General features: G+C 44.5%; 1 protein-coding gene across 1 annotated transcript in view; it reads left to right on the top strand.

Moving 5' to 3' along the window:
• Nucleotides 1-4,627: 4,627 nt before the first annotated feature.
• Nucleotides 4,628-24,525, top strand: part of GFOD1 (Gfo/Idh/MocA-like oxidoreductase domain containing 1) — a 75,905-nt gene continuing 56,007 nt past the window's right edge. Inside the window, exon 1 of the mRNA XM_082044568.1 lies at nt 4,628-5,253. Within this exon, the coding sequence (XP_081900694.1) occupies nt 5,001-5,253 (253 nt within the window). The 5' untranslated portion in view covers nt 4,628-5,000. The remainder of the gene's footprint in view (nt 5,254-24,525) is intronic.

The following is a 24,525-nucleotide window of genomic DNA, read 5'->3' as shown; positions in this document are numbered from 1 at the left end:
CTCTGTTTCAGGATTTTACTGAAGCTACGTATTATTTAGCTCTTTCCATTGTTGTTCAGACCGATATATGAGAGGTTTGAGAAATCCAGCTGTGGAGTCTGACAGGATAAATGTTAAAAAAGTCTGAAAAAGACCAGATATTTCCTTTAAGCACAGAGAAGTAAGAAAGAAACAGTGTGGGATCCTGGTACTCTATCAGATGGATAGTCATCTTTCTGTTGAGTTCAGGAGGCTCTAGATAGAAACCTCTGCAATACATGGGAAGACACCTTCACATATTCAGAAAGTAAATTGAAGACTTTTATCTGCTGTTATATATATCTGGAAGACCACCAACTTTCTGTGCTTTACTTATGTCAACAGATAACAAATATTTGCATGTCATGTATGCTTGGTTCATCCTTTTATACCTTTTAGATATCCTTTTATACCTTTTATGTATCCTTTTATATCTAGTACTCTCGAATCACTAGGTACTTGTCCTGGTTTTGTTAAAAAACAAGTTTCTCTTTTAGTGAATTTTGCCTGTCAGCTAAAGCCTTCATATTAGCTGCATTTTCCTGGAGAACCAGATACATGTTTTCGTAAACATAGCAATGGAATGTGAAGTTATTGATAAGGATGGATGGACATCTTGCGAGAGGGGCAACGAGAAACAGGTGACCAAGGAACTGACCAACTTCATATAAAAGTGGGAGATCACGAGGATCTTGTCCCTTTTTTTTTCCCTTTTGCTTATGGTCGACATTAGGAGAGGACCTTGCTAGTTGTTCCTGCGAACTGAGGCCTAGTGAGAGACTGAATCCAGCTCCAGTTGGCTGCAGAGGCTAATCCAGGACTTTGGGTGCCAGCTCTGCAGTTGCTGGGACTTTCAAGATTGGTTTTGTATATTTTGCATTATTTTCTCTATTCTTATTAGTAGCATTAGTAAAACATTGTTAATTTTTCCAACTCTCTTCTCTCTGTCCTTCTTTCCCTCTGGATCGCCTGTCCTTAGTGGGAAGTGGGGAGAGGGAGGGGTGAAAGGGGGAAGTGGGGGAGAAGAGGAGGTTAACAATACATCTGCCAGGGTTTTATTGTCACCCCACAATCAAAACCCTCAACAGTACTTTAATAATAACAAAACTAAATACAAAGCTAAATAAAAGTTAAACGAAAATAATAAGTTAAAAAAATCATGGATTTCTGACTTTTATAATCTCAAAATTTAATTAAGAATGAACTAATACAGTTCTACAGAAAGAATTTAATACAATATATGGAATTCAACTGCAAATACAGTTTCAAATATTTGCAAAAAAAAGGTATCAGAATTCTGTAGAAGAGCTATTAACCTGGGATTTCTCACATAATGTTGGTGATGTTGGTGATAGGTACATTGTACAGTAAAACAACCCAGACCTGCAAAACTCAACTAAATGTGTAAGAGGAACAAAATTGTGACTGCAACACTTTTATTAGTTTCCTGCTGGTTGCTTTTTTTTACAGAATTTAGAAATAGAAGAGGGACATGGGAAACTTTTATATTTCTTTCTACGTGCAACTTTATGCTAATAACTTATTTCAGGCTAAGAAAAATCTCAAGTAAGAACAAAATTATTGTCCCTCTGAGAGAAATCTGTGCATGTGTGTCTTCTCTGACGAAGCTTTATCAACTTTAAGAACAAAATACTGGCTATCTTGACAAGGCTGGCAGGCTTAAAAGTGAAAAGATCTAATATACAGAACACTGGAGGCTTCATAGTTCAATACACACATCCCATGGAACCTTGGTCCTAGTTATACACGTCTTCAAAGCAAAGCACTTTGCTGACACCTTAACTGTTTTTGCTTTGTACACAAAATCTTGCTCAGGTATTATAGCATTTCAAGTCAGGAGTAACTGGCAGCGCTAGTATTGTGGATTTCAGCACAGATTCTGGTTTGGCTCATGTTTGCAGTCACAGTGAAGACATGGTCTGCATTACTGAAATGTCAGTTGTCCTTCATTGCCTTCCCTCAGTCCTTCTGGGTGCTGACGAGGACAGGCAAGTGTAGCATGGCGGCCTTATTTCACACTATTAATTGAGAAAGAACTGCATCCTTCTCAAGTACAAATGGTATGGAGTATGTGTCCAAAAGTCCCTGCAACAAAGGAGGGGGAATGCAGTGTCACTGCAGATGCAGTAGTTCAGATTTGACGTTGTCATATGTTCAGTGGTTGACTTGACTACTGGAGTGCTGAGACCTAGGTGCCATTTGCTCAGCTGAAGCCTGCAAAGCTATGTTACAGTAACTGTGAAAAAGAAAATGTTTTAAAAAGGCAAGGAAAAATTTCTCTATAGGAAAACAATGGATTTAGCACAGTGTAATCATTTCATTCCTTAGCACTTAATTCCCATTTTCTATGCCTTACTGAAAATTTCTCAAAACAATGACCTTACATAGATCTTCATAAAGTGGCTTGTGTCTACTAAAATAATAAAAGCTATGTAATGACTAATTCGGCATACAACCTCTATTTCTTTTCAACCTTCTCACATTCACCCCATGCTTGTAACCTGGCTGATTTCTTGGGGTTTATTGTTATGTGCAGACAAGCAAATATGACAAAACAAATAAGATATTCCAAAATGCTCATCTTGGAAACACTCTGTATAAACAGGTTTAAATGTCTGATGTAGAGCCCCAATGCAATCTTTGTATTTTAAAGCAAGATAATGCCGCTGTGGTTATTTGACAAATGGATCTGGATTGTGTTTCAATTGTCAGAAGCCAAAGAGTATCCATCTCCTTCGCTTCAGCGCTAATAACGCATGGAAAGCAAAACATGTTTAACTTGCAGCAATCCTTTCAGCGTCTGTGCTTTTTGTAATAAAGAAGTGTTTGCTGTGAGATGATGGCAGGGAAAAACAAAACAAACAAAACCAAAACAATAAAAACCAAACACCTCTTTATAAAGTACGGGAAAGAGTGCTGGCTCCCAAGGCTGATTTTTTGAACACCAATGAATTACGTTTGCAACATTGTTCCTGGCACGTTTCCATGAGACTAATATAGGAAAGGTTTTCAATTTCTTTTGTCTTTTCTTTCCCTTTCCTTTCACCTTTTCTCTCTTCTCATTCCTTCCTCCCTTTCCTTCCTTACCCTTTTCTTCCTTTCCCTTAGGAAGTGGTGAAAAAGACAATATGTAGCGAAACAACATCTTTATCCTTACCCTTTAATTGGAGTCAAGAAGTTTCACAATTTATTTTTTAAGAGGGACATAGACAGCAGTGTAATTGCATGGCACGCAGTGGAGCCACCCTGCTTCCAGACCACCTGATCTGTGTGTAGAGCCAGGGTGGAGGTTCATCCCCATGAGAACGAGCTCTGCATGGGGATCTGCACGGGGCCAAAGGGTTCTGCAGTCCTTGGCCACTCCTGGGCTCACATGGCAGCCCCTGGTTCGGTAGGAGCACGGCTCTGGATGGAGGTCCATCGTTCCCCTTGGACAGGGACAAAGGTGGGAAGAGCAGGAGCTGGTATGGGGCACTGCAGCAGCACTGGAGGGTTTCTCTTCCATAGTGCTGGGTTTGACTGGTCAGTCCTTCCAACATGAATCAGCGTCCCAGTAAAGCCGCAGAGATATGATATTTGTAAAGGGAGCAAGTGAGCAACTGCCTGGTGCAGAATGGGTGGTGGGGGCCTTGGCCAGGCATCCTGGCCAGGCAGGTGTGGTGGGAGGTATGGGTGGGGGAGCTGGTGTCCGACATCACACAGGGGGGTTCAGGGCCACCCCACTCATGCTTTAGGACACCACACTTCAGGACTACTGTCACAGGAGAATCTCAGGATCACAGAATGTTCGGGATTGGAAGGGACCTCAAAAGATCATCTAGTCCAATCCCCCTGCCGGAGCAGGAACAGCTAGATGAGGTTACACAGGAAGGCGTCCAGGCGGGTTTTGAATGTCTTCTGAGGAGACTCCACGACCCCCCTGGGCAGCCTGTTCCAGTGCCCCATCACCCTCACCGTGAAATTTCTTCTCAAATTTAAATGGAAATTCCTGTGTTCCAGTTTGAACCCATTGCCCCTTGTCTTACCATTGGTTGTCACCCAGAAGAGCCTGGCTCCATCCTCGTGGCACTCATCCTTTACATATTTATAAACATTAAAGACAAGACAGAATGAAGGCCAATGGACACGACAGTTTGCCGCTGTGGCTCTCCCAGCTCTCCTGTGCCTTCGCCGGCCGCCCCACCGTGTCCCATCACCACGGCCCCTCCGCGGTCCTCCCGTGGGGAAGAGGTGGGGGGGGTCTCCCGTGCCCCGCGGCACGGGGCTGGGAAATACCTCGAAACCCAGGCGCCAGGCGGACAGGAAACCACCGCGAGCCCTCGGGCACCACCTGCGGGGAGAAAGGGGGCAAGGGCGGCCCCGGGAGCCGCCCTCCAGCCGCCCCCCTCCAAAACCATGGGTGCCCCGGGCGGGGGGCGGGCGAGCCGGCGCCCTTCGCCTCCCAGGGGGCGCCCCGCAGCGCCGCACCTCCCGCCGGGGCGGGGCCAGGGCGGGCGGCGGCCAATGGTGAAGCGGGGGCGGGGCGGGCGGTGCAGGAACACCCGGGAGGTGACAGCCCGGCCCCGCCCTCCTCGCGCGAGCGGGCGCCCGCGGCGAACATGGCAGAGGAACGGCGCTGAGCTCCGCGCCGCCGCCCCCCGCACTTGTTGGCTGCGTCCGCCGGGGGAGGGCGGTTGTCCCTGCCCGCCCCTCACCCCGCTCTGTCCGCGAAGGGAGCGCAGCGCCGGCGCCTCCGCGGAGGCGTGTGTGATGGTGCGGGCATGGCGGGGCAGCCGGCGGCCGCGGCGCTGCTGAGGCGGGGGGCGGCTGGTCCCGGTCCCGGTGGCGGCAGCGGCGGCCAGCGGGGGCTGCCTCCCTCTCCTGCCCGCCCGGTGCTCGACTTCCCCCGCCCCGGCCGGCGTTGAGGGAAGGAGGGAGCGCCTCGCCGTGCCGTGCCGCCCGCCTCGCCCCTTGCCGCCGCCATGCTGCCCGGGGTGGGGGTGTTCGGCACCGGCCTGACGGCGCGGGTGATCGTGCCGCTGCTGAAGGCGGAGGGCTTCGCCGTGAAGGCGCTGTGGGGCCGCACGCCCGAGGAGGCGGAGGAGCTGGCCAAGGAGATGAGCGTCCCCTTCTACACCAGCCGCATCGACGAGGTGCTGCTGCACCAGGACGTCGACTTGGTCTGCGTCAACTTGCCGCCGCCGCTCACCCGGCAGGTTGCCGTCAAGACCCTGGGTGAGTGGGGGCAGCCCGAGGGCGCGGAGGGTGGGGTGGCGGGGCGACTCGGCTTCGCGCTCGGCTCGGGCTGAACGAGATGGAACCCCATCTCAGCAAGGAGTTTTTCCTCTGCTTTGCCTCCCCCCTCGCCCCCCACCTTGCTTCTCCGTTCGTTTGGAGAGCGGCTTGGCCGAGCCGCGGGTGCGGTGGGGAGGCCGAGGGGCGGTGGGGAACGGCGCTGCGGCAGCCCGGGGTGTGACATCCCGCATCCCCGGTCTCCGCCGGTGTGGTCCTTGCCAGCAGACACCCGCCCCTCCGGGATGCTCGGGCAAGCCTAGGCAGAGCCGGGCCTGACACCCTGCCCGCGCAGCGGGGGAGGGAGCAGGTGTCATCCGTGTCGCGTTAAAAAGGAGGAAAGAATCACCCTGCCTGCGTTTGGCCGGCGTTTTTCATACGCGCCTGGCAGGGAAGCGGGGAGCTGAGCATCGCTCCCGCGGTGGGGTCACCCGCGCTGCTTGGGGGGGCTGAGGGATGCCGGCTCAGCCCCGGGTTCCCAGCTGCAAACCAGAGAGTGAGTCAGGAAACGGTGACAGCAGAGGAAGCGTTTTTTACACCCGAGGTTTAATTAAGATCACGTACAAAGGGAAGGAGGGACTGCGAAAGCAGGCACGCACTGTTGTAAGCTTCTCTGGTTTCAGGCGTGCAAAAATGTGCCGCATCTCGCTTTCTCTTAGGTGAACCTAAGCCTGGTCTTTCAGCTTCCTGATCCTTAAACACTTGTTTTCTGATGGGTTTTAGTGAGAGCACCCTGCGGAGTAAGGAAGTCTTAATTTATCCCTACAAATGTAGGTATGAAAAAGGTAAAAGTGAGGGGAAAATGCCGTGAGTCATCTTTGTAGCAGAGCGCGTTGAGGTGAACAAGTCAGGGTGGCTGGTTTGGCTCCGGGGCTGCAGCTATGTAGGCTGATTGCTATCGCTTTCAGCCTCATAAATGTGTGTGGCGTGTCGTAGTGTTACATTGCTACTGGCATTCTCATTAGAATTCGTTACCATTCAAACGCTGCTGATATCACAGGCAGCTACTGTTTTCAACCTTTAAAATTAAGCAATTAAGGGAATTAAGGCAGTATCTAAAAAACCTTAAGTACAGTGTAGGCATTTGTCTGGAAGACTTGCTTAGTGTACTTTGTGTACTTGGAAATGCTTGTCTTTGAGTCAGAGTATTTGCTTGTCTTTATAATATACTTTTGACTTTTTCCTAAAGATAGCAACACTTGCACCAGAAGCCTGACTTGCTAGCTGGAATGCTGTGTGAATGGATTTGTAACGTAGAAATACATATCCCACAAAGCAAAAATAAAAGGCAGAGTCAAGGTAACAAGGTTTCACATTTGACGCACATCAATTTGGTGACTATTATGTCAGTTTTCCTGTGACACTTTCCTGCAGGTGTTGCTCATGCAAGTTCCCTGGCTTGCCTTTACTCTTGGAGGTAGAGTCCCACGAGGTTTCAGGCAGACATGAGGCATCTGGTACAAAACCAAAATTTCTGAAATAACAAAGAAACACAATTGGTGTATTTTTTTTTCCAGAGGGTGTAAGGTGGTATTATGTTTTGACCCTCTCTGAATATTTGCAGCTAAAGTAGAAAAAAAAAAAGTCTGTTCCCAAACTTGTGCTGAATTTATGAATGATACTGACAATTGATGTAGCTGATGATACTGATAACTTGCTGATGCAATCTGCTAGCAACAGGCTGGAGGAAAAAAAAAAAATGTTTTCTCCCTATTAATCAGTCCTGTACCATTCTTAGTTCCCTTTCATCTCTAGTTAATTTGGTTTCTTCCTGTTTCCCTGTTGTTGGTGTGTGTGTCTTGCAGGGGTAATAAAATGTGTGTGAAAACGCATTGAATGGTCATTAAGTAGGGGTTAAAAATGTTACAAGGTGATAATGTGCAACATGTGGGTTTTTTTTTTTTTAGTATATTACTTAAAGGATTATTATTTACAGAAATAGCTATAAATAATGCTTCCCTCAGTTATTTCAGAGTTAAATTTTTACTTTTTTAAAAATTCAGATATTGGATTTATAACAATGGAAGTTCTTTCATGTTCATACAGGTGCAAACAAGGGGCTAGAGCAGCATTTCCAAACTGCTGAGAAGAACACTTCCCTGCTGGGAGCTCCCATCTCCTGGTCTCCCTTGTGCTTTGTAGCTTGGAACTGCTGTGCCAGGGAGTGATTATTTTGCCTTTATCACTGAATTTTCTGTTTTGAGGGGAGGAGTACAATTGCATTAATCAAGCGGGGCTTTCAAAAGCCCCTGGTAAGCAGGAGCAATATTGCATAGATTGAGGAAAGCAGAAGTTGGAAATACATTCCTTACAATTATAAGGAAAGGATGTGGGTCTTTTTTTCTGTGTTTTTAAAATTGATTATTTTGGGGGGAGTATGTGTTTTTGTTTGGTGGGGTTTTTTTGTTTTTTAATTTTTGCTCTTGAGATTTCGCACAAGAAACATTATGCGGCAGCTAGTGATAGGACATGGACAGGGATACCAAAGGCTTTACTCATACATGGAGGCTTCAGGAGGACTGAACATGATGCCCTGCATTGCAGCAGAAAAGGCTGAGAAAGACATGGGTTATTTGTTAATATGCCCAGGTCTGGCTTCCATATGAGAGGCATATCTGGCCTGTGAGGAGACAGGGAACAGCCTTTTGTTTGTACCTGTGTTTTATTTTAAATTGGCTTGTTGCCCAAAGCTGTGTTTTCATTTGAGGAAGCTTCATTATTAAGAAAAGGCTAGGGAAGCAGTTGAAAGTGTTTCTGTTGTCAGTCTAGAACTGTGTTTACACTGTATATTTGCAGTGTGTTCAAATCCACTCTGGCCTATTTCTGATGCGGACTCTGGAGATGAAGGTGGGGTGACACAGGTGTCCCTGCAGCTGTGTTTAACTCAGACCACACAATGGGAGAAATTGGGTTGCTTTGTTTTCACTGGTACCTCTGACATGTAGATCTGTTACTGCTTTAAACATATTTTTGGCATGGTGGCTTGCAAGCTGCTATTAAAACACAAATGTGTGAAAACACACCCCAGCTCAGGAAGTCCCCAAACTGTGGCTTCCTAGAAGCTGAGGGGAGGGGAGGAGAAAATGAGAGAAATAGGGCTTTAAATTTGCCCTCTGACCTTTTCCTCTAAGCCTCTGCTGCTCATCTCTGTTAGAAATGGGATGCTGAGCTGGGCCTGACTCTGTATGGCCGTTTTCTTAGGAGCTAGACCAACATTGGATGAGTCTCTGAAACAGACCAAGTCCAAGAGAGAGGTGGGAACTAGGCTGGTTTGGATGATGACTGAAGGCATGAATAAAACCTGTGGCATTTTATGTCAAATATGCTGATGGCCTGTGTCACAGAGGAATCAAATTCCCTGTTCACTTCTACAAAATGGGGCTGATCAACTCTTTCTCTTTCCTGCCTCTGGTCTATTCTACTTGCTTATGAGCTTTTATTTATTGCTGTTTGTACCTGCTCCCTGTAGTTGTGGCTGCTGGGTGCTTGCATAATACAAAACTAGTGTCCTGACAGACTTGCTGCTTGGTAGTCAAGAAAGATCAATGGCTGAATATTTGGGTAAGCGTAGAAAACAGTCCTAGTGTTGAATAAGGGTGTTGTCCCTTCTCACTGAGCTGAGAAGTTTGGCACATTTGCTAGAAGTGGTCTGCTTTACCCCTGCCCATCTACATCAGCAATACAATTGTATACAATCTAAACACAGAGATGTGTGTGCATACAGGCACAAAATATGCCACCGGGGTTCCTATTTGTGCTCAGCATCAGAAGAGTTGCTGGTACAGACAATGTGAGCCTCCACCTAATTCAAAATTGTCAGTGCATGACTTTTGACAGTATAATCCCTCCCCCTTGTTCCATACAATGTGACATTCTTCAGATCCTGACTTAAAGGGGTGCTTCATGTGACTAAACAGCTGCTACATCAGGTGAAGTGATTTACTGCAGGTGGTGCTGAGAGGGACCTGAGGACATTTCATCTCTAAGTTGAAGGGGAAGTCACAGCTGCTTCTGAGTTTCTGGTCCTCTTGGTGCTTGACTCAAGTCAACTTGGCTAAAGAGAACTTACTCCTGAGGTTAGCATAAGTGTTTCTGGGGAGCTACATGTTTCGTTTCTGGGGAGGGTCAAGTGCCAGATGTTTTTTAAGGCATGTCTCTGGAGATGTTACCCTTAGTTATATTTACAGTGGTTTTGCATACTCCTTAATTTCAAGTTAAGAATGGGAACACTGTGCCATGTGCTGAATATTCACTGCATGTGTTCACAACCATGTCTACATAGCACTACTTTTTAAAATGTTTATACTGCAGTAGTGCATGGTAGGAGTCCATTCTGCCTGGGGACTATACAGAATATGACTTCCCAGCCCTCTAGAGGTTGTTTCTCTTAAAGAGCACTTAAATTTATCTGCTGACTGATACTTCTTCTATATTTGGTTATGGTCCTTAGGGAGCATCGTTATTTAGAGAGAAATGTAAATAGTACTGCCCAGATCCTCACCTTCCTGCCCCTGCCCAGGAATCATGGGCGCTGCTCAGGTTTGCAGTGCGGGGCTGCTCTCCAGGAGATATTTGTGAGAACCCTGTGTTAATTTATCTCTGGATTGACCTCTGAAGTGGGAGGAACATCAGCTACAGTGAAGTAATTCACAGATCTGAGGCAATCTCTAGTTAATTTCTACATTCCTCTGCACCCATTCAAATCAGGCAGAGGTTGTAGCAGTGGATAGAACTTGGTCCAGACTTTGTAAAGTGGTTAGGATCCTTTGGGGTGAGATGCTCCATGAAGGGAAAACATTATCATTATTATTTATTATTAATAGCAGTGTAATATCTGTCCCACAATGCTGAGTTTAAATTTGACTTAACAGCAGTGACTTTCAGCAGAACATGCTCTTGTACTTGGAAGGCAGATGATTTTGCAGCATACTAAATGTGAATTATGGTCATCTTATTGAAAAGAAAAAGTCAGACGAAGTGCTCTCTATCTTTAATCAGCTGAGCTAGCAAAAGCTATGATGGCTCTTTTGTGCGTTAGAAAGTCAGTCTGAAGAGCCTGCTTGCAATTGGCTCCAAGTCGTCTTTCTACTTGAGTGATGACAGTACACCACAGCAAATGGCACCTAGCTCTTCCATTGACCTTCTTCTCTCAGGACAGTAGACCTTTAATTCCATTGTTATTCCTGTAAAACTCCTACAGAGATACTGTGAGATTTGGCCTCTGAGACAGTTAAGGTAAAGAACACTGTTCAGGTACTGTTTAAAAAACAAACAAACGAAAACCACAAAAGACCTCCTTGTTTGCTTTCTGGCCTTCAAATCAAAGGTGTTTTTTAATTTTTTCCCACTTGTCCTCTTCTACTTGAAAGTAACCACCAGATCTGTTGTTGCAGTGCGAAGGTAGGTTGGGAGCCCAGTATGGACCTGATTTGGGGTACTGGGGCACTGAGCTCATGCCATGGTGATGCACCCAGATTTGCCTAGACTAAGAAACAGCCAGTTGTGATTGAAGTGGTTGTATTAAACTCTGTTAGGTGTGAAGACTACTATTATGATCCCATACCTGGTTGTGTTGCTGGACTTTCTTCCATACTGTTTTAAAATGGAGTGCCTGGCCCTGGGGATCCCAAAAGGCTGCAAAGATGAGTTGCTATGTTGCTGTCTCTGGACCAGTGTGGCCAGCTGAAGCAGGATGGACTGGACCTGTTGATGGTTGCTGCAGGTCTAGTCTTGTGCCCACTCAACCAAGAGGCCATGGGGATGTCGAAAGCAGCATCTCTCAGGTTTAGGAAATTACCATCCTTTGCCAGAGGTGGCTGTGCCCTGTAGGTGAGTTGTCTGGAACAAAAGTGTGCCCAAGTCCTCAGCTGTTCTGCTTCTCCCTGTGATTTAAATGGCAAAATGTGACGCTGGAGCACGGATGTGCACCTTCCATCCACTTGAATGCTGCAGGCTTGGACCTTGGGCGCAGGAGCCTGGAAAGAAGCCAGAGGGGTGTTGGCCTATGTTGCTGCTGATGTTGGATCTGTCACACTTTGTTAGGCAGAGCTCATAGTCAGGGTGGTGATACTTTGAGAAATCTGACTTTTAAATACATAAGTCAGAGATGCCTTTTTTTTTTAATATGTGTATGTGGTGGTTTGTTTTTTTTTTTTTTTTTTTTTTTTTTTAAATCTTTATGTAGGCAACTCTTTATGGCCTTTTTGTGTTTCACTGTGCTTTGAACACTAATCTTCTTGTGCCATTCTGGTCTGTCATTGTTGTCAGGAATGGTGGCAAATACAGCTATTTTTCCTACCATCTGTGGTACTGGAAAACCTCAGCTGTTCCAAGACTAGTGCACACTAGTGCTATTTCCAGCACAGGTCCTCCCAGGGCACCCTTGTCAGTGTTAACAGGAACGCACTGGCATTAGCAAAGCCATCATGTCTTGATTTGGTATTGAAAATGGCTGAAAGAGCTAAGTAACTCTCTTAGGTGTGGCTGGCGAAGAGGTGACTAATGTTAACTAGGAAAGGGCTGGAAAAAGTAAAATCGTCTCCCATGAACAAAGCAGGCATTGCTGCTAAAGGTGTAAGAATGTGCGTGTTCATACTGTTACAGCTGCGCCCAGGCTAAGTATTGTAATTATTTGACTTCTGGAGTAAATTATTGCATCCCTAACTGGTAGGACCATATAGCATGGAAAGCAGAGGAAAACATGTTTTATTCTTCTTCTTTCTCGCATAACTTTGTCCCTTTGTTCTGATGTGTTGTGGCTGCTCTGCCACTTGCTGTGGTACTGAGCTGTCTGATTGCTCTTTGACAGGCCTTCCGTCTGTGACTTTACTTCTTGTTTCCGGGTGTTTGGACTTATGCTGCTGGGTGCTTGGTGGTGTACGTCAAGGGCAGTGGACTTTGAGTGGCAGCTGTGCAGATGAAGGACTTGACATGCTGCTTCTGTTGTTCCAGCGTTTGGAAGAATATTAAATAATACGGGAATTAAGGAAGAATGTGTAGATAAATGTGGAGAAAGGAAAATATGTTGGACTAAATTTTCAAACTTCCTACTGTTGTGTTTTTTCTTTCTCTGTTTTGTTTGTTTGTTTTCCTTGAAGCCCTTTCATGCCAAAGATTGACACTACATGACAGATTAACTGTTATACTCCAGACATGGAGCACAGCCCCTGATGGAGGCAGGGTAAAAACTCTGCAAGATGCTAAATACATTGTTCTGACCAATTTTGTTTGAGAACTAGGTAAACTGTGTTGAAGTGTATTACAATTTACTGTCCTTTTCTTTGTATGCACAGTAGATTTTGCCTATTTAGCAACAGTGTCGGCAAAGCACCAAGGATGAAAATGGAGTTAAATTTCTACTGGTGTTTCTCACAGGCCACTGCAATGCAACAACAGTGTTAGTATCAGTTTGCCACAGTGTTATCCGGAGCTGCTACGAATTGTTCTGGTTTCCTCAAACTACCAAAGCAGAAGTGTTTACCCTACTGCTTTTTGTTTATTATTCATATAAAAACCTCTTAGCTCATAAAAGTGAGCTGTTGAAGTCAGGGACTGAATTTACAAGGTCAGCGTGCATGCAGGTAACAAAACCACACTCCTTTCAAAAAATGATTTCAGGTCTTAAGTCTTGATTTAAACAAATCGATTTAAATGGCTGTGTAATTAAACAGGAACAATCCCTTGTGTAGGTTCCATAAATTGATTTAAGGCCTGGTCTGCACATAGATTTTTGTACCAGTATAATTATGACTGCAAGGGGTACGATTTCTTTAATGTAATAATTGCTGCATGGCCATTAGAAGTCCAGCTGGTGTGACTCCTGACATGAGTGCTGTTCTGCCAGCATAATGGCATCTCTATTTGGTACAGGTTATTCCTGCTCCTGTGCAGGGATAAACGGTTGGTTGCATATACATTTGAAGCGTTCAGCTGGTATAAATGTGTCAGTGTTACTGGTATAGTCCAGCTGTAGATGTATTGTTACAGCTATACCCTGCATATAAAGGTGGTTGATGTATTAATTTAGGTGGTTTATTGCCACCACAGTGGAAGGAATCCAGTTTGGTGTTTGGGTCACTGAGTTTGGAGACCTTTGAGCAGAAGTCCCTAAAAGCTCTAAAGAGGTTTTTCTGTGCTTGTTCAGGAGCTGGCTATTCTAAAAATGTAAAGAGCAGAGGAGGCCAGGCCTGGCTGCACTGAACACCAATGTTAGACAAGAGTCCTGTACCTGGCAAGTGGAAGCGTAATTATCCTGGAGTGCTGTGGATACCTCTGGTAGCTGCACTTCCATGCGGTGGAACTGGCACCCTGGGTAGCATAGACACCAGATCTTATTGACAAACAGGACTGCGATCAGACCCACAGGGTAACAAGAATTTTAGGGAATTGTGGGGGATGAGAGTTTACCGACCCCCCTGCCCCCTCTCCTTTGGAGACAGATAATAGCATCCTTTGTTTTAGCACAGCCAGGGCTAATGATGAGAGTTATTATCTATCAGGCCTAACTCCTGAGTATGAACATGGTGCAGAGCACAGAAAATGAGAACATGGTGAGAGGAACTTGATTGGTGGTATTGTAAGAATAAACATAATGATTTAACACATGGAGTAAAATTACTTTCGTCATTAGCTACTGTGCCGGAGTTTAACCTCAGGGTGAAAACTGGTGCCTTCAATTCCATCACAGCAGCAGTTACAGCTTTAGTGAAGCAGATGGGGGTGAAAAAAAGGTAGCAACTTTGTTTTGCATTCTGATGTTTCCATGGCTTTTATCAGCAATAAAGACCCTTGTTTTGGCATTTCCTTGCAATGAATGTTTGGCAGTCTTTAGCTCTTCCATCTGGCCAATTTTGCAAGGAAATGCCCAGAAGGGAGGTCGTGGTTGAATTAAATACTGTCTCTAGGGTACTGGGCTTCACATGACTAATGAGAAGCCTTAATATAGAGAGCTTTTAAAAATCTAGATAGAGTCAAGCAAGGAGAGAGAACTTTAAAATAGTATCTGTCCTTTCTGGTGTGAAGTGACATTGCTTGAAAATGTAAAACCAAGTGCTAGACTGAACACTCAGAATTCTCTCTTGGTGTCTATACATGTGTTATATAATTCTATATGTGTGCATAGATATACAAAAAAAAAAAGTGAAAAAATACATAAATTAAAAATTCCTGGAAGTCCCTCCCATTCCCTCATTTCCTCAGCCCATAAAAGACAATGCAACTGTTACTGTTTTGTGTGGGGATAGGAAAGGGGAGAGAGAATAGCTCTGAGAACATCTGGAATGGTTGTAGCCAAGCACGTGCATGTTAAAACAAATTCCAGAAATGTGCCTGAAAATTGCCTGTAAAAGCTTGGATTCTGATTCTGCTTGCTCTACTGTAAATGCAAATAAAGCTCTACTGGATCAAAAGAAATAGCTGAAATCTAGGGTGACATTACTGAGAACATGTTGTGGCCTGAAAGAAAAACTCCCCTTGGCCTTACCAGATCTGTGTCCTCTCTGCAAAGGCATCTCTGTCAGTTTAGGAAATGATTGATGAGAGTCTTGGGATGTGGTTCTGCAAACCTTTGCTTACTTCAGTAGTGCTCTTGAAGACAAAATCCTTGATTCCTTACAGGGAATATGAGTCAGGTGCAATAATTCATGTAAGCAGGAATTTGCTTGCAAACTACTTTTGTGCCAGTTCAACAAAAAAAATCCTGAAGATATAGCTGCTTCTATGTAATTCCACAGCTCAATATGGTTATGCTTCTGTAACATGTTACGGCAGCATGTCTGCAGGAATAAAAAATAAGATGTAAAATATTTGGAGCAGAGGTGCTTAGAAACATTAGCCACAGCCTGTGAAAGTCTATCACTAAAGAAGCGTGACAGAGCTTGCAGAATTCTTGTGTGACTTGCTGCTTACTTTGAAGGAACTTGACAATTTAGTGTTGTGAAAGATGCTTGGTGGTTAAACAGTGTGAGATGCTCTGATAAAGACTCACTTCTCAGGCAGAGCGCTAAGCAGCATGCCCTGAGACTAGTTTGTGGATACAGCATTATCCAAATGCATAAAATGGTGTCCTGATTTTTGTATCCTTGGTTAAGAGGCGGGACTCATTATTCATGTTGCAGAAGAGCTATGCTTAAAAATCTGTCATGAGATACTCAGTTTGCAGGGATTTGTGTCTTTGCTAAACTAGTCAAAGTATATTTGGACATGGTCTGTGACAATTGGTGTAGCTTGAGAGAATCATGGAGCTGAAATGTAATTCTGGCAATAATTTTTACTGGACCCCACCATCTAACCATTAGGAAAAAATACTTTGCATTGTATGCCTAAAAAGAGGGAAGCCTGTGTTTGCAAGGCATCTCACTTCTATCTCATAAATGCTGATCTGTTTGCTTGTGAGATTCAGTGCTAGTTAGCAGATTTATTTTTGCCTTTGATTATAGTGCTGTCTCGCAGCTCTTCATATAAATTTAATTGTGTTGGCACTGTGGTTGTCATTGTTTGAAATTACAGATTTGTTCACAGAGATGAAGGTGATCCTTCAAGGTCTGATGTACACAGATGTTTTGGCGGCTGCTGAGACCACACCTGCTGCTATCTGTGTGCAGAGACCTGACCCCTTTTGTGAGGACAAAATTGTTGCATTGTACCCTTGGTGTGTGTTTGATGAGACTCCTATCTGCCGTAAGCAAGAGTGGCATGATGAGAATAAGCTTGAGGATTTCTGTCCTGAGCTTTCCTCCTCTGTAATGTAGGTTTTGCGTTTTAATTATCTTGCACCTACCTGCTTCCCTGAAGCTGGTTTCATCTTTCAGGACTTACAAAGCTACAGATTGGGGATGGGGGAGCACAGGGGGATTAAGAGACTCGCTGAAGCTCGTGTGGGAAACTGGTGACAGGGACAGAAGTTGAGTCCTCTGTCTGCTCTTGTCTTTCCCCACAAGACCCGCTGGGGCTGAATGCTGTTGGGTGGATGGTGATTGTGACAAACGTGTCTAAGCTGCTGGAAGAGGACCCATCTTGGTCACTCTGGCCAGGGCTTTTCCCTGGATGGTTGTGCTGGTGGTCTACAAGGAGGGTGGGATGAGAGGAGTGGTGGGCAGTGCAGAGAAACCCAATTCCCAGTTGAAAATAAGCTCTACGCTCCTTTTGTGGCTGTCCTTTTTTAATGTGTGTGTGGCAGTTTCTGAAGGAATTGCAAGAGCTGTTGGAGCGGACTCCGTTCTCCAGGGAAGATGCATGGCTGGCATCAAGTGATCCGTGTCTTTGTTGAGTTTGAGGATTCTATCTGTTACTGAATATTCTTTGGGTTATTAGTGCAAGTAATCATCTTTTCAGTGTTGGAGCTTTATTTAACAGGTGCTGTGAAAATCTTATTAAGCCAGCTTGCTATGAGCAGTGACGGCTCAGCAGCTAAGAGACTTGTGTATTTATATTTAATGAAGTATGGAGTTTGTCTTTAGAGTATGTTATGGCCCTCTGCATGCTGGGAAACTCTTTTCTTTAGCAAACGGGCAGTGTCTTTCCATGCTGACTGGTGAAACCACTTTTTTGGAAGACATAAAATAGCATACACATAAGTAATGTTGGTTGCAAATACAATGCTGAACATAGGCTTAAGACAATGGGACCAAGTTCAGATTTGCAGCTGCTGTTAGGAGGTGCTAAGATACTTAATATCAGGCCTGAACTTTTTTTTAGTCCTGGTGACTGCTTGGCTAGGGCCTCCTGCATTGTGCAGAATAATCTGAAAGCACTGAGTGGAACCAAGTAGGGTGCTGGTAGCTGCTGGAGCTGTCATGTACTATCTCAGTGTGACTGTGCTTATAACAAATTTGTGCTAGATGGAACTGCATTGTATGGGGCTGCAGGCAATGTCTTTCCCTTTCTTGCTACATCTGGCTACATATGGAAGTGTCCTCAAGTTGTGCCAGGGGAGGTTCAGATTGGATATTAGGAAAAAATTCTTTACAGAAAGGGTTGTCAGGCATTGGAACAGGTTGCCTAGGGAAGAGGTGGAGTCACTATCCCTGGAGGTGTTTAAAAGGCATTTAGATGAGGTTATTAGGGACATGGTTTAGTGTTAGAGTTAGGTTATGGTTGGACTCCATGATCCTGAGGGTCTCTTCCAACTGAAATGGTTCTATGATTCCCTGTATTTTAGTTTGTTTCACCAAGTCAATAGATAGGTGGAGTATTTGAAAACATTTCATTCTCTCGGTGCTCAAAATAAATTTGTGGGGTGATGTTCTAACTGCTGAATTGGATTTTGGCAAATCATTAAAGATTCTTTTGAAGAGCCTTAGAAGTAATCCAACAAGTGTGATATTAACTGGCCTTGTGAGCTCTTCAGCATCATGAATGAGGAATGGATTTTGAGGCTTTTGCTTACTTTGGGGAGGAATGAGTCTCATATCTCCTTTCGCTGAAAAGGATGCATCAAAGAGTTAACAGTACAGGAGATACCTGCACCATAAGGTTGGTAGCGTAGAAGTATATAAAACTCTTTTTTTGTGTGGAGTTTTTTTTTTTTTGTTGTTGTTGTTGGTTGTGTTAGTGGTTTGTTTGTTTGTTTTTTTCCTACTGAATATGTTTCACCAAGGCACTGAGGACATGGTTTTGGCACTCTGAGAGGACTGTGTTTTCAGAGTTCTCCTAACAGTTAACATCCATGCTGATCATTTCCTGCTTGGAACTGTCAGGTGTTTGTACCGCAGCTCTGGACCAGGGCAAGGAAGGTGGATATTTGTAGGTTTTCATAACTGTCTGTCTGATCGAAGTACGCTAGCCTAAATTCCGTGTGGATTTTGTGGTGCTTACAGCTGGGAATTCAGTGTAGGAGCCTAGCAGATCATATGGATTCTAATGAGTGTAAATATATGTATATATTCTTTGTGTATCAAAAAAATCTCTAGAACAAACTTCAGGTGGGCTAGTGCTGCGGCAATAGGGTTGCGAAGTTGCTACAACTGTTAATGCACAAAAAACTGAGAGTATCGTATTCTTCAAGTCTTGCCAGCAAATGAAAAGATATGAATTTACAGTTGAGTATTGTTTACAGAATACATATCCCTAGTAATAAGATTACCTTTTCAATCTCTCCTTTCTGTCTTTTTCTGTCTCCCTATTCTTTTATTCCTGGGATTGCCTGGCACTGTAAAGCCTGTTAGGGCCTGAAACTAATATTAGGGAAATTAAAGGTGTGAATAATGATGCTTACTTCAATTTGCTTGCAGCAAACAGTGAGTGTAGTTTCTTGGAAAAAAAGAAATGGCCACAGAGAAAGAGAAGTCAGAAAATTAGCTTCAGACTAAGATGGACTCCATAGCTGTGATTGGAAACCTGTGTACCATGAGCCTCTGTTTCGATTTAATGTAGCTGTGCTGTCCCAGTCTCTAAACCTGTAATTACAAGACTGAGAGAGGGATTGAAGTGGACAGTAGTTAGGATATTAATTAAAACACCATGGATAATGTGGGGAACAGTATGCCTTATTTAAAGGAACTGGAGAATAATTCATTCAACATGCCATAAGTTGTCAGACCTGGGGCTTGTTTCTTCTTCTGAATGTTCAAGCAACTGTCAGTTGCTTCACAGGGTGTGAGACAGTGGGAATTCGGGGCACTAAGTCAAAACAAGGTATTTTTAATCAAATATTCATTTTGTTAGGATTAAGCTACGTTCAACTGGCCCATTGCTTTTCAGGCAATCCAGACAGAAAAAAAACACCTGTGTGGAGTAATCTAAGATCTACCTCTACATTTCCTGGAATTAAATCTTCTGTGTTCATGCTGGTATCTCCCTGTGCACTCATGCGACTCAAACTCTTTCCCACAAAAATATGGATGCAGTTGGTCTTCTTCATTCCTCCTTGGGATTAAATTAACCCAGAGGTGGGGCAGGCAAAGAACACTTTGGACAGCTGTGGACAGGGGTCCATGTGCCTCTGGTTCCCAGTTTCACAGATCTTATAGCTCTTAACACAGCTGTGAAAATCCTTTTCTCAAGTGCTCTTTTCACAGCTCTGAGAAGTTTTACAGTGATGGGAAAACTCTCAGCACTGTCAATAGCCGCAGGTGGCCAAGTCTGTTGATTTGAAGCACATCAATAGCAGTGAATGACCGGAGGCAGTGTTAGGTTGCAGGGCTCTTCCAGAAAGTGAGATGTCATTTGGATGGGGAGGTGGATGTATTGTAAAGTCTTGCTTTCAAGGTCAAGTGCTAAAAGATCCACAGCCCCGAAGAACACATTGTCTCTGAAATTTTCAGTCATTCAAAGTCTTTCAAATGTGGCCCACAAGAGTTGGATCCTTATTAGGAGTGTGTCACAGCTCCTGCATGTGGTGCTAAATCAACTTTTTATGTGCCTAAAGTATAAAGATGTGGAAACCTTCTGATTTGCTACTGGCAGAAAGTCATCTATTGGAAGCTGCTCTCTGTCCAGCAACAATTGTTTTGTCTAAAACTCCCAAAGAAACTGGTTTCTACTGAACAAAGCATTATAAGAAATGGAGACCCAGACCCATTCAGTTGCATCGTCTTGGCATTTCTGTGAGATTGTAAAAGGTGGCCAGACCAAGGTTTTTAAACAAATACTATTTTTTTTTTTTTTTTTTTTTTGTAGTGTAGTGTAGTGTTTGCTTTATGGCTGATGCCTTGTTGCCAAGTTTCATCTTGGAACAGTTTTTATAGTTAAGCTGTAAATACTGGGAGTGGTATAAAGAGTGGAGCTGATGATGGAAATGTGCAGTGGACCATAGCTGTGCCATGCTGCCACTGCTATTGATACCTAAAATAAAAAAAGCTTTGGGCAAATCAGATAATATTGGTTTGTTCTCTGTGTGGCTGGTATTTCTTACATGCAGTGGCTTGTGTTTGGCTTGGTACCTTCGTTTGGGAGCAGTGTCAAAACCCAAAACTTATGGGGAGGGGGAGTAGTGTCGGCTGTTGTGTTTGAAGTCCTGGATTAGGGGTAGAAACCACCTAATTCTTCCCTCTGCCCGCTTTTTCAGGAGCCAGACACTTGCTGCAGGTTCCTTGAATGTGACCGCAGCAAGGCAAGCCATGCCCAGCTTTGTGCAATGCCTAATGTTGAAAAGGCCATAGCGTTCTTTGGCATTTCTTGTCTTCAAAAATGCATGCTTGGAAATGCCAGATAACACTTGCCTGGAAGAGGAGGATGTGTTTCAGTGAAATGATAAGAGGGGAGGGGCTGCCTGAGCATGTGACGCCTCCCTCCTTAGAAATAGGGAAAATAGATGAATGCAGAAAATGGAAAAGCATCCATCATGCTGACAAATTTGGGCTGAGGAAACCAGCCAAATAAAGGGTGGTAGGGGAGGGGATGGGAGAGAGCCAGAGCAGGAGGGAGCGAGTGTTTAAGGCAGCAGGCTGTGCTGCTGTCACTGGGCTAGCAAAGAAAAATGGAAGGGGAAAGAGTGTGGCTGGGTGGTTGTGGCTGTGACTCTTGATCTCCCTGCTCGCTTTCCCTCTCACCAGCTGTGGGATGTGTTCCCTATCTCGGTCCCACTACCGGGCTATGGGTGGCTTCCCTGGAAGGGACCAGGCAGCAGGTACCCCCAGACATGCTGTGGGAGCTGCTGTGGTGTGGGGGGACCCTGGCAACAAGATGTGGGTGGGAGGAGAGGGGCTGAGGCAGGACCTGGAGTGGTTTGCTTTGCACTGGGAAAGGGTGAACCAGGAGGGATGTTGAGGGGAGGAAGACATAACTGACTTCAGTGGGAGCTATAACATCTCCAGCACTGAGATACAGTGAATTAATGAACCCTCCTTGGAAGAGAAAATGATAGCCATACACCTTGGAGATGGAAAAGGTTGAACAAAGAAGTGTCTTCCCTTGCTGTCTTTTCTTCGAGCTAGCTTGATCTTTCCAGAGAGAGACTCTTTAAAGGTTCTCTCCCTGTGGAGTTTGACTTCATAGATCAAGACTCTTGAGTGGAGAAATAAAGCAACCTGTCTGGCACTGCTGACTTCATGCTGAGTTACCGAGCACTGTTCTGGTCAGGCAGAAAATGCTTTGGGCACCAAATGCAGCAGCTTACTGAGAACATCACTGTGGTGGTAAAGGATGGTGAGTTAGCCTTTCTCTAGAAGAATGAGAGGAAGGCAAAGGGGATTTAAGCATAGTTACAGGTTTTTGGTTTATTAAACAGAGGTGATGAATAGCTGTTTCAGCATCAATAAGCCAGGAGACATTTGATAAGAACTTGTTGAATAACTTCAGAAGTTTTTGCCCAACACAGTAAGGTCTGTTTGTGACCCGTGATGTGTGGGCCTGTGGCACAGCCTCACAAATTTTCAGGTATGTGAGCTGTCTTCTTACTAAGTTGGTTGCTGAAACACACTGTAGGCAGCAAGCCAGTGTTACCTAGCCTGAATTCATCCTTTGTGTAGAAAATGGATGCTAGTCTGTTTAAAAATTTTATTTTTGGGAGGAGGGCTTCCCAGAGATAGCTTTCCTCCTGTGCTCTGGGAAGGGAGGGAACAGCACTGGTCAGAGCTCTGTCAAGGCTTGCTCTTGGTTGCTACACTCAGTTCTGGGTCACAGCCCTGCCATCTGCCTTGTTTTGCTGATGCCACCCAGCTTCTCTTAGCGAAGACCTGTAAAGATACTTATGTATTAGCCTGACCTGCACTATCTTGTTGTCTGTTGTGGCAGCAAGCATTATGGTTAGGTGGGCTCAAACTTACTTGCTGTCATGTTTGAATGGAGTTAAATGCCGCAGTGGTAAAAAAGATGCTGTTACCAGCATCCCTGCAGCCTCCTTCATTGCTGAGACACAGGCTGAACTTCCCTGGTGTGTGCAGTACTCAAGTATACTCCTGGAAGCCCCAGGAGTCCCCAGCCAGTGGCTTGTAGACAACAAATTGCTTGTGAGTGTCTTCACAGTGATCTGTGGCTCTGCCAGGCCCAGGTGGAGAGGGAGAGCAAACCAAGCGGTGCTTTTATCTGTTCAAGTGTTCTTTCTTCTGGGTCAGACAAGGCTTAAGATTATTCCTTGATTGCATGAACGGGGCTTGTGTCTGGAGGGGGTGGAGAGGGGAGGAAGAAGGATGTTTAGGTCCTGATGAATCCTTCTTGAAGCTCTTGTTTATTATAATTCTCCAGAGTGGGAATGCATTACAGAAATATTCTTTCTCTTTTCCTGGGGGACTATTTCTGCCTTGTGAATTAAAGGGTACATCTTCAATCAAAAAACAGCAACAGAAACGCAATTGTGAGGATGCGAGTGATGCTTTGTATTAAGAAGGGTTAAAGGTACAGTACAGCAGTGTTACTCAACATGAAGTCTGTGAGATAACAGAGTCTGCAGATACATACCTTCCTCTAAGTGTGGGCAATCAATCTGCAAATGGAAAAAATGCAATAAATTAGTATTTCAAACTTAATTTAGTGTTTATATGGTAGCAAATGACACAAATGCAGGACCAAGATACAAGATAGCTCTTCTTCCCTCTTGCTCCCTGGAAAAGCTGGGTGATCCTTGGATTAAAAGTTGTTGAGAATGCTTTGCTTCTAAGTTACTGCTAATTGTTATCCATCTATCACCTGATTCACAGCCCACACTGGCACATTTCTGAACACTGGGCTTGAAATGGAGAGCTAAGAGACCTGTGACTTGCCTGACTTGGCTCAATGAAGGGCTTAGCCTTTTCTTAACACGGCTATTTCTAGAGTTTGCATGACTTTGTACAGTTGAGCTATGTTTTTCTTCTCCTGGCTTCTTTTTATGCAAGTTTTTCTCATGTGAATTATTTTTGGTTAGATGAGATTTACAAGGAGGGGTTGACGTTGCATTTCAAGGTTTGCTTCTGCTATTGCATTGGCTTTACTGACATCATATCCCCTGGGGTCAAATCTCTGGGCTGAGAGCCAGTATTTAAAAAAGATTTTCTGTTTTTTTCAGGGTGGAGGAATACTTTGTAATTTCACCCCCTATGAGTTTACCCTCTCCCTCTTGCACTGCTCTACAATATGGAAAAAAAAGGCTAGTTTAACCCTTATTGTGATACTTCATGCTTAACCATCTGTGTAGAAGGCATTGATGGTACTACATGCAGCTTGATCTCATCCTGACTCATTTCTGAATTGTTGGTACATCCCTGTATGGTGTTAAGCAATCTTTGAACCTCACTGTGTCACAGTATACATGAGGAGTAAATCTACTGAAGTCAGTCAAGTAATACCAGCATGAAACTGGAGTGACCAGAAAATCGTGTCTCCTTTCTTCTGGATTATGTACAGCAGAGAGGAGTAAAAGCCTCAAGTAAGCAGAGAGAATTTGGAAAGCAGCTTTTTTTATTTGCCTACCGAAGAGACTGGCCAAGTGTACTGAAAATAATTTCAGAGACCACAAGCTGATTTGAAATGGGTCCCTGAAGCTCCATAAACAGATGGTGCATTATTCATGAGCTAGCTAAGCGTTTGCCCTCCTCCAGCAGACTGGGATGTGCAAAAATGTGTCTGCTTGCTTCACCTGGTTGACTGGCCCTCTGGGAAGGAATCTACTCTTTGCAGAAGGCTGCTGATATAATTAGGCTGATTTTCACTGTGACTTAGGGGCTCTTACAGGAAGCCCATATGAATTTCACTTGTGAAGGTTACATTTGCCAGACAGTAGTCAATGGGGATCAAAAGTTTGAGGTGCACAAAAGCAATGCAAAAGGGAAAGACTGCCTATGAACAGGTGTACCTGTGCACTGACCATGTGGGCTCAGACACACCCCATGCTTGTACCTCCTGGATCTCACTCGCCGAAAACTAAAACAGTAATTTTCATTATAAGCTGTAGATTGTGGCCTCATTAACTGTATTTCTGAATCATAACCTTGTAGAAAGCATACCTCACCCAGCAGGAATTTAGCAAATCCAATAACAGGCTTATGACGTTGGATCTGGTGTGAGATGTTTCAGCTCAGCTGACCACGGCCTGGCCCGAGAGCAGAGGGCTGGCCCTGTTCATACCAATACCTATGATGATCATGTAGGAAGTGTTTGTGGAAGAACTTGGTGTTATGTGTGGCGGCTTCTTCTTGTCACAAGCCACTTGTAACAGAGTGAAGTAGACACAGAAATATGGACTTGAAGCAGTTGGGGTGGCCACAAAGAAGATACCGGTCAGTGGCCATTGCCTCTTCCCTCGTGCTGTGTTTTTTGTTCCTGCAAACTCCACTGCTGACTCTTTCCTTGGTAGCTATCCTC

The sequence above is a fragment of the Streptopelia decaocto genome, assembly GCF_964273445.1.
Source record: "Streptopelia decaocto genome assembly, chromosome: 2".
NCBI classification, from domain to species: Eukaryota; Metazoa; Chordata; class Aves; order Columbiformes; family Columbidae; genus Streptopelia; species Streptopelia decaocto.
This window is presented reverse-complemented; position numbering and strand designations above follow the sequence as displayed.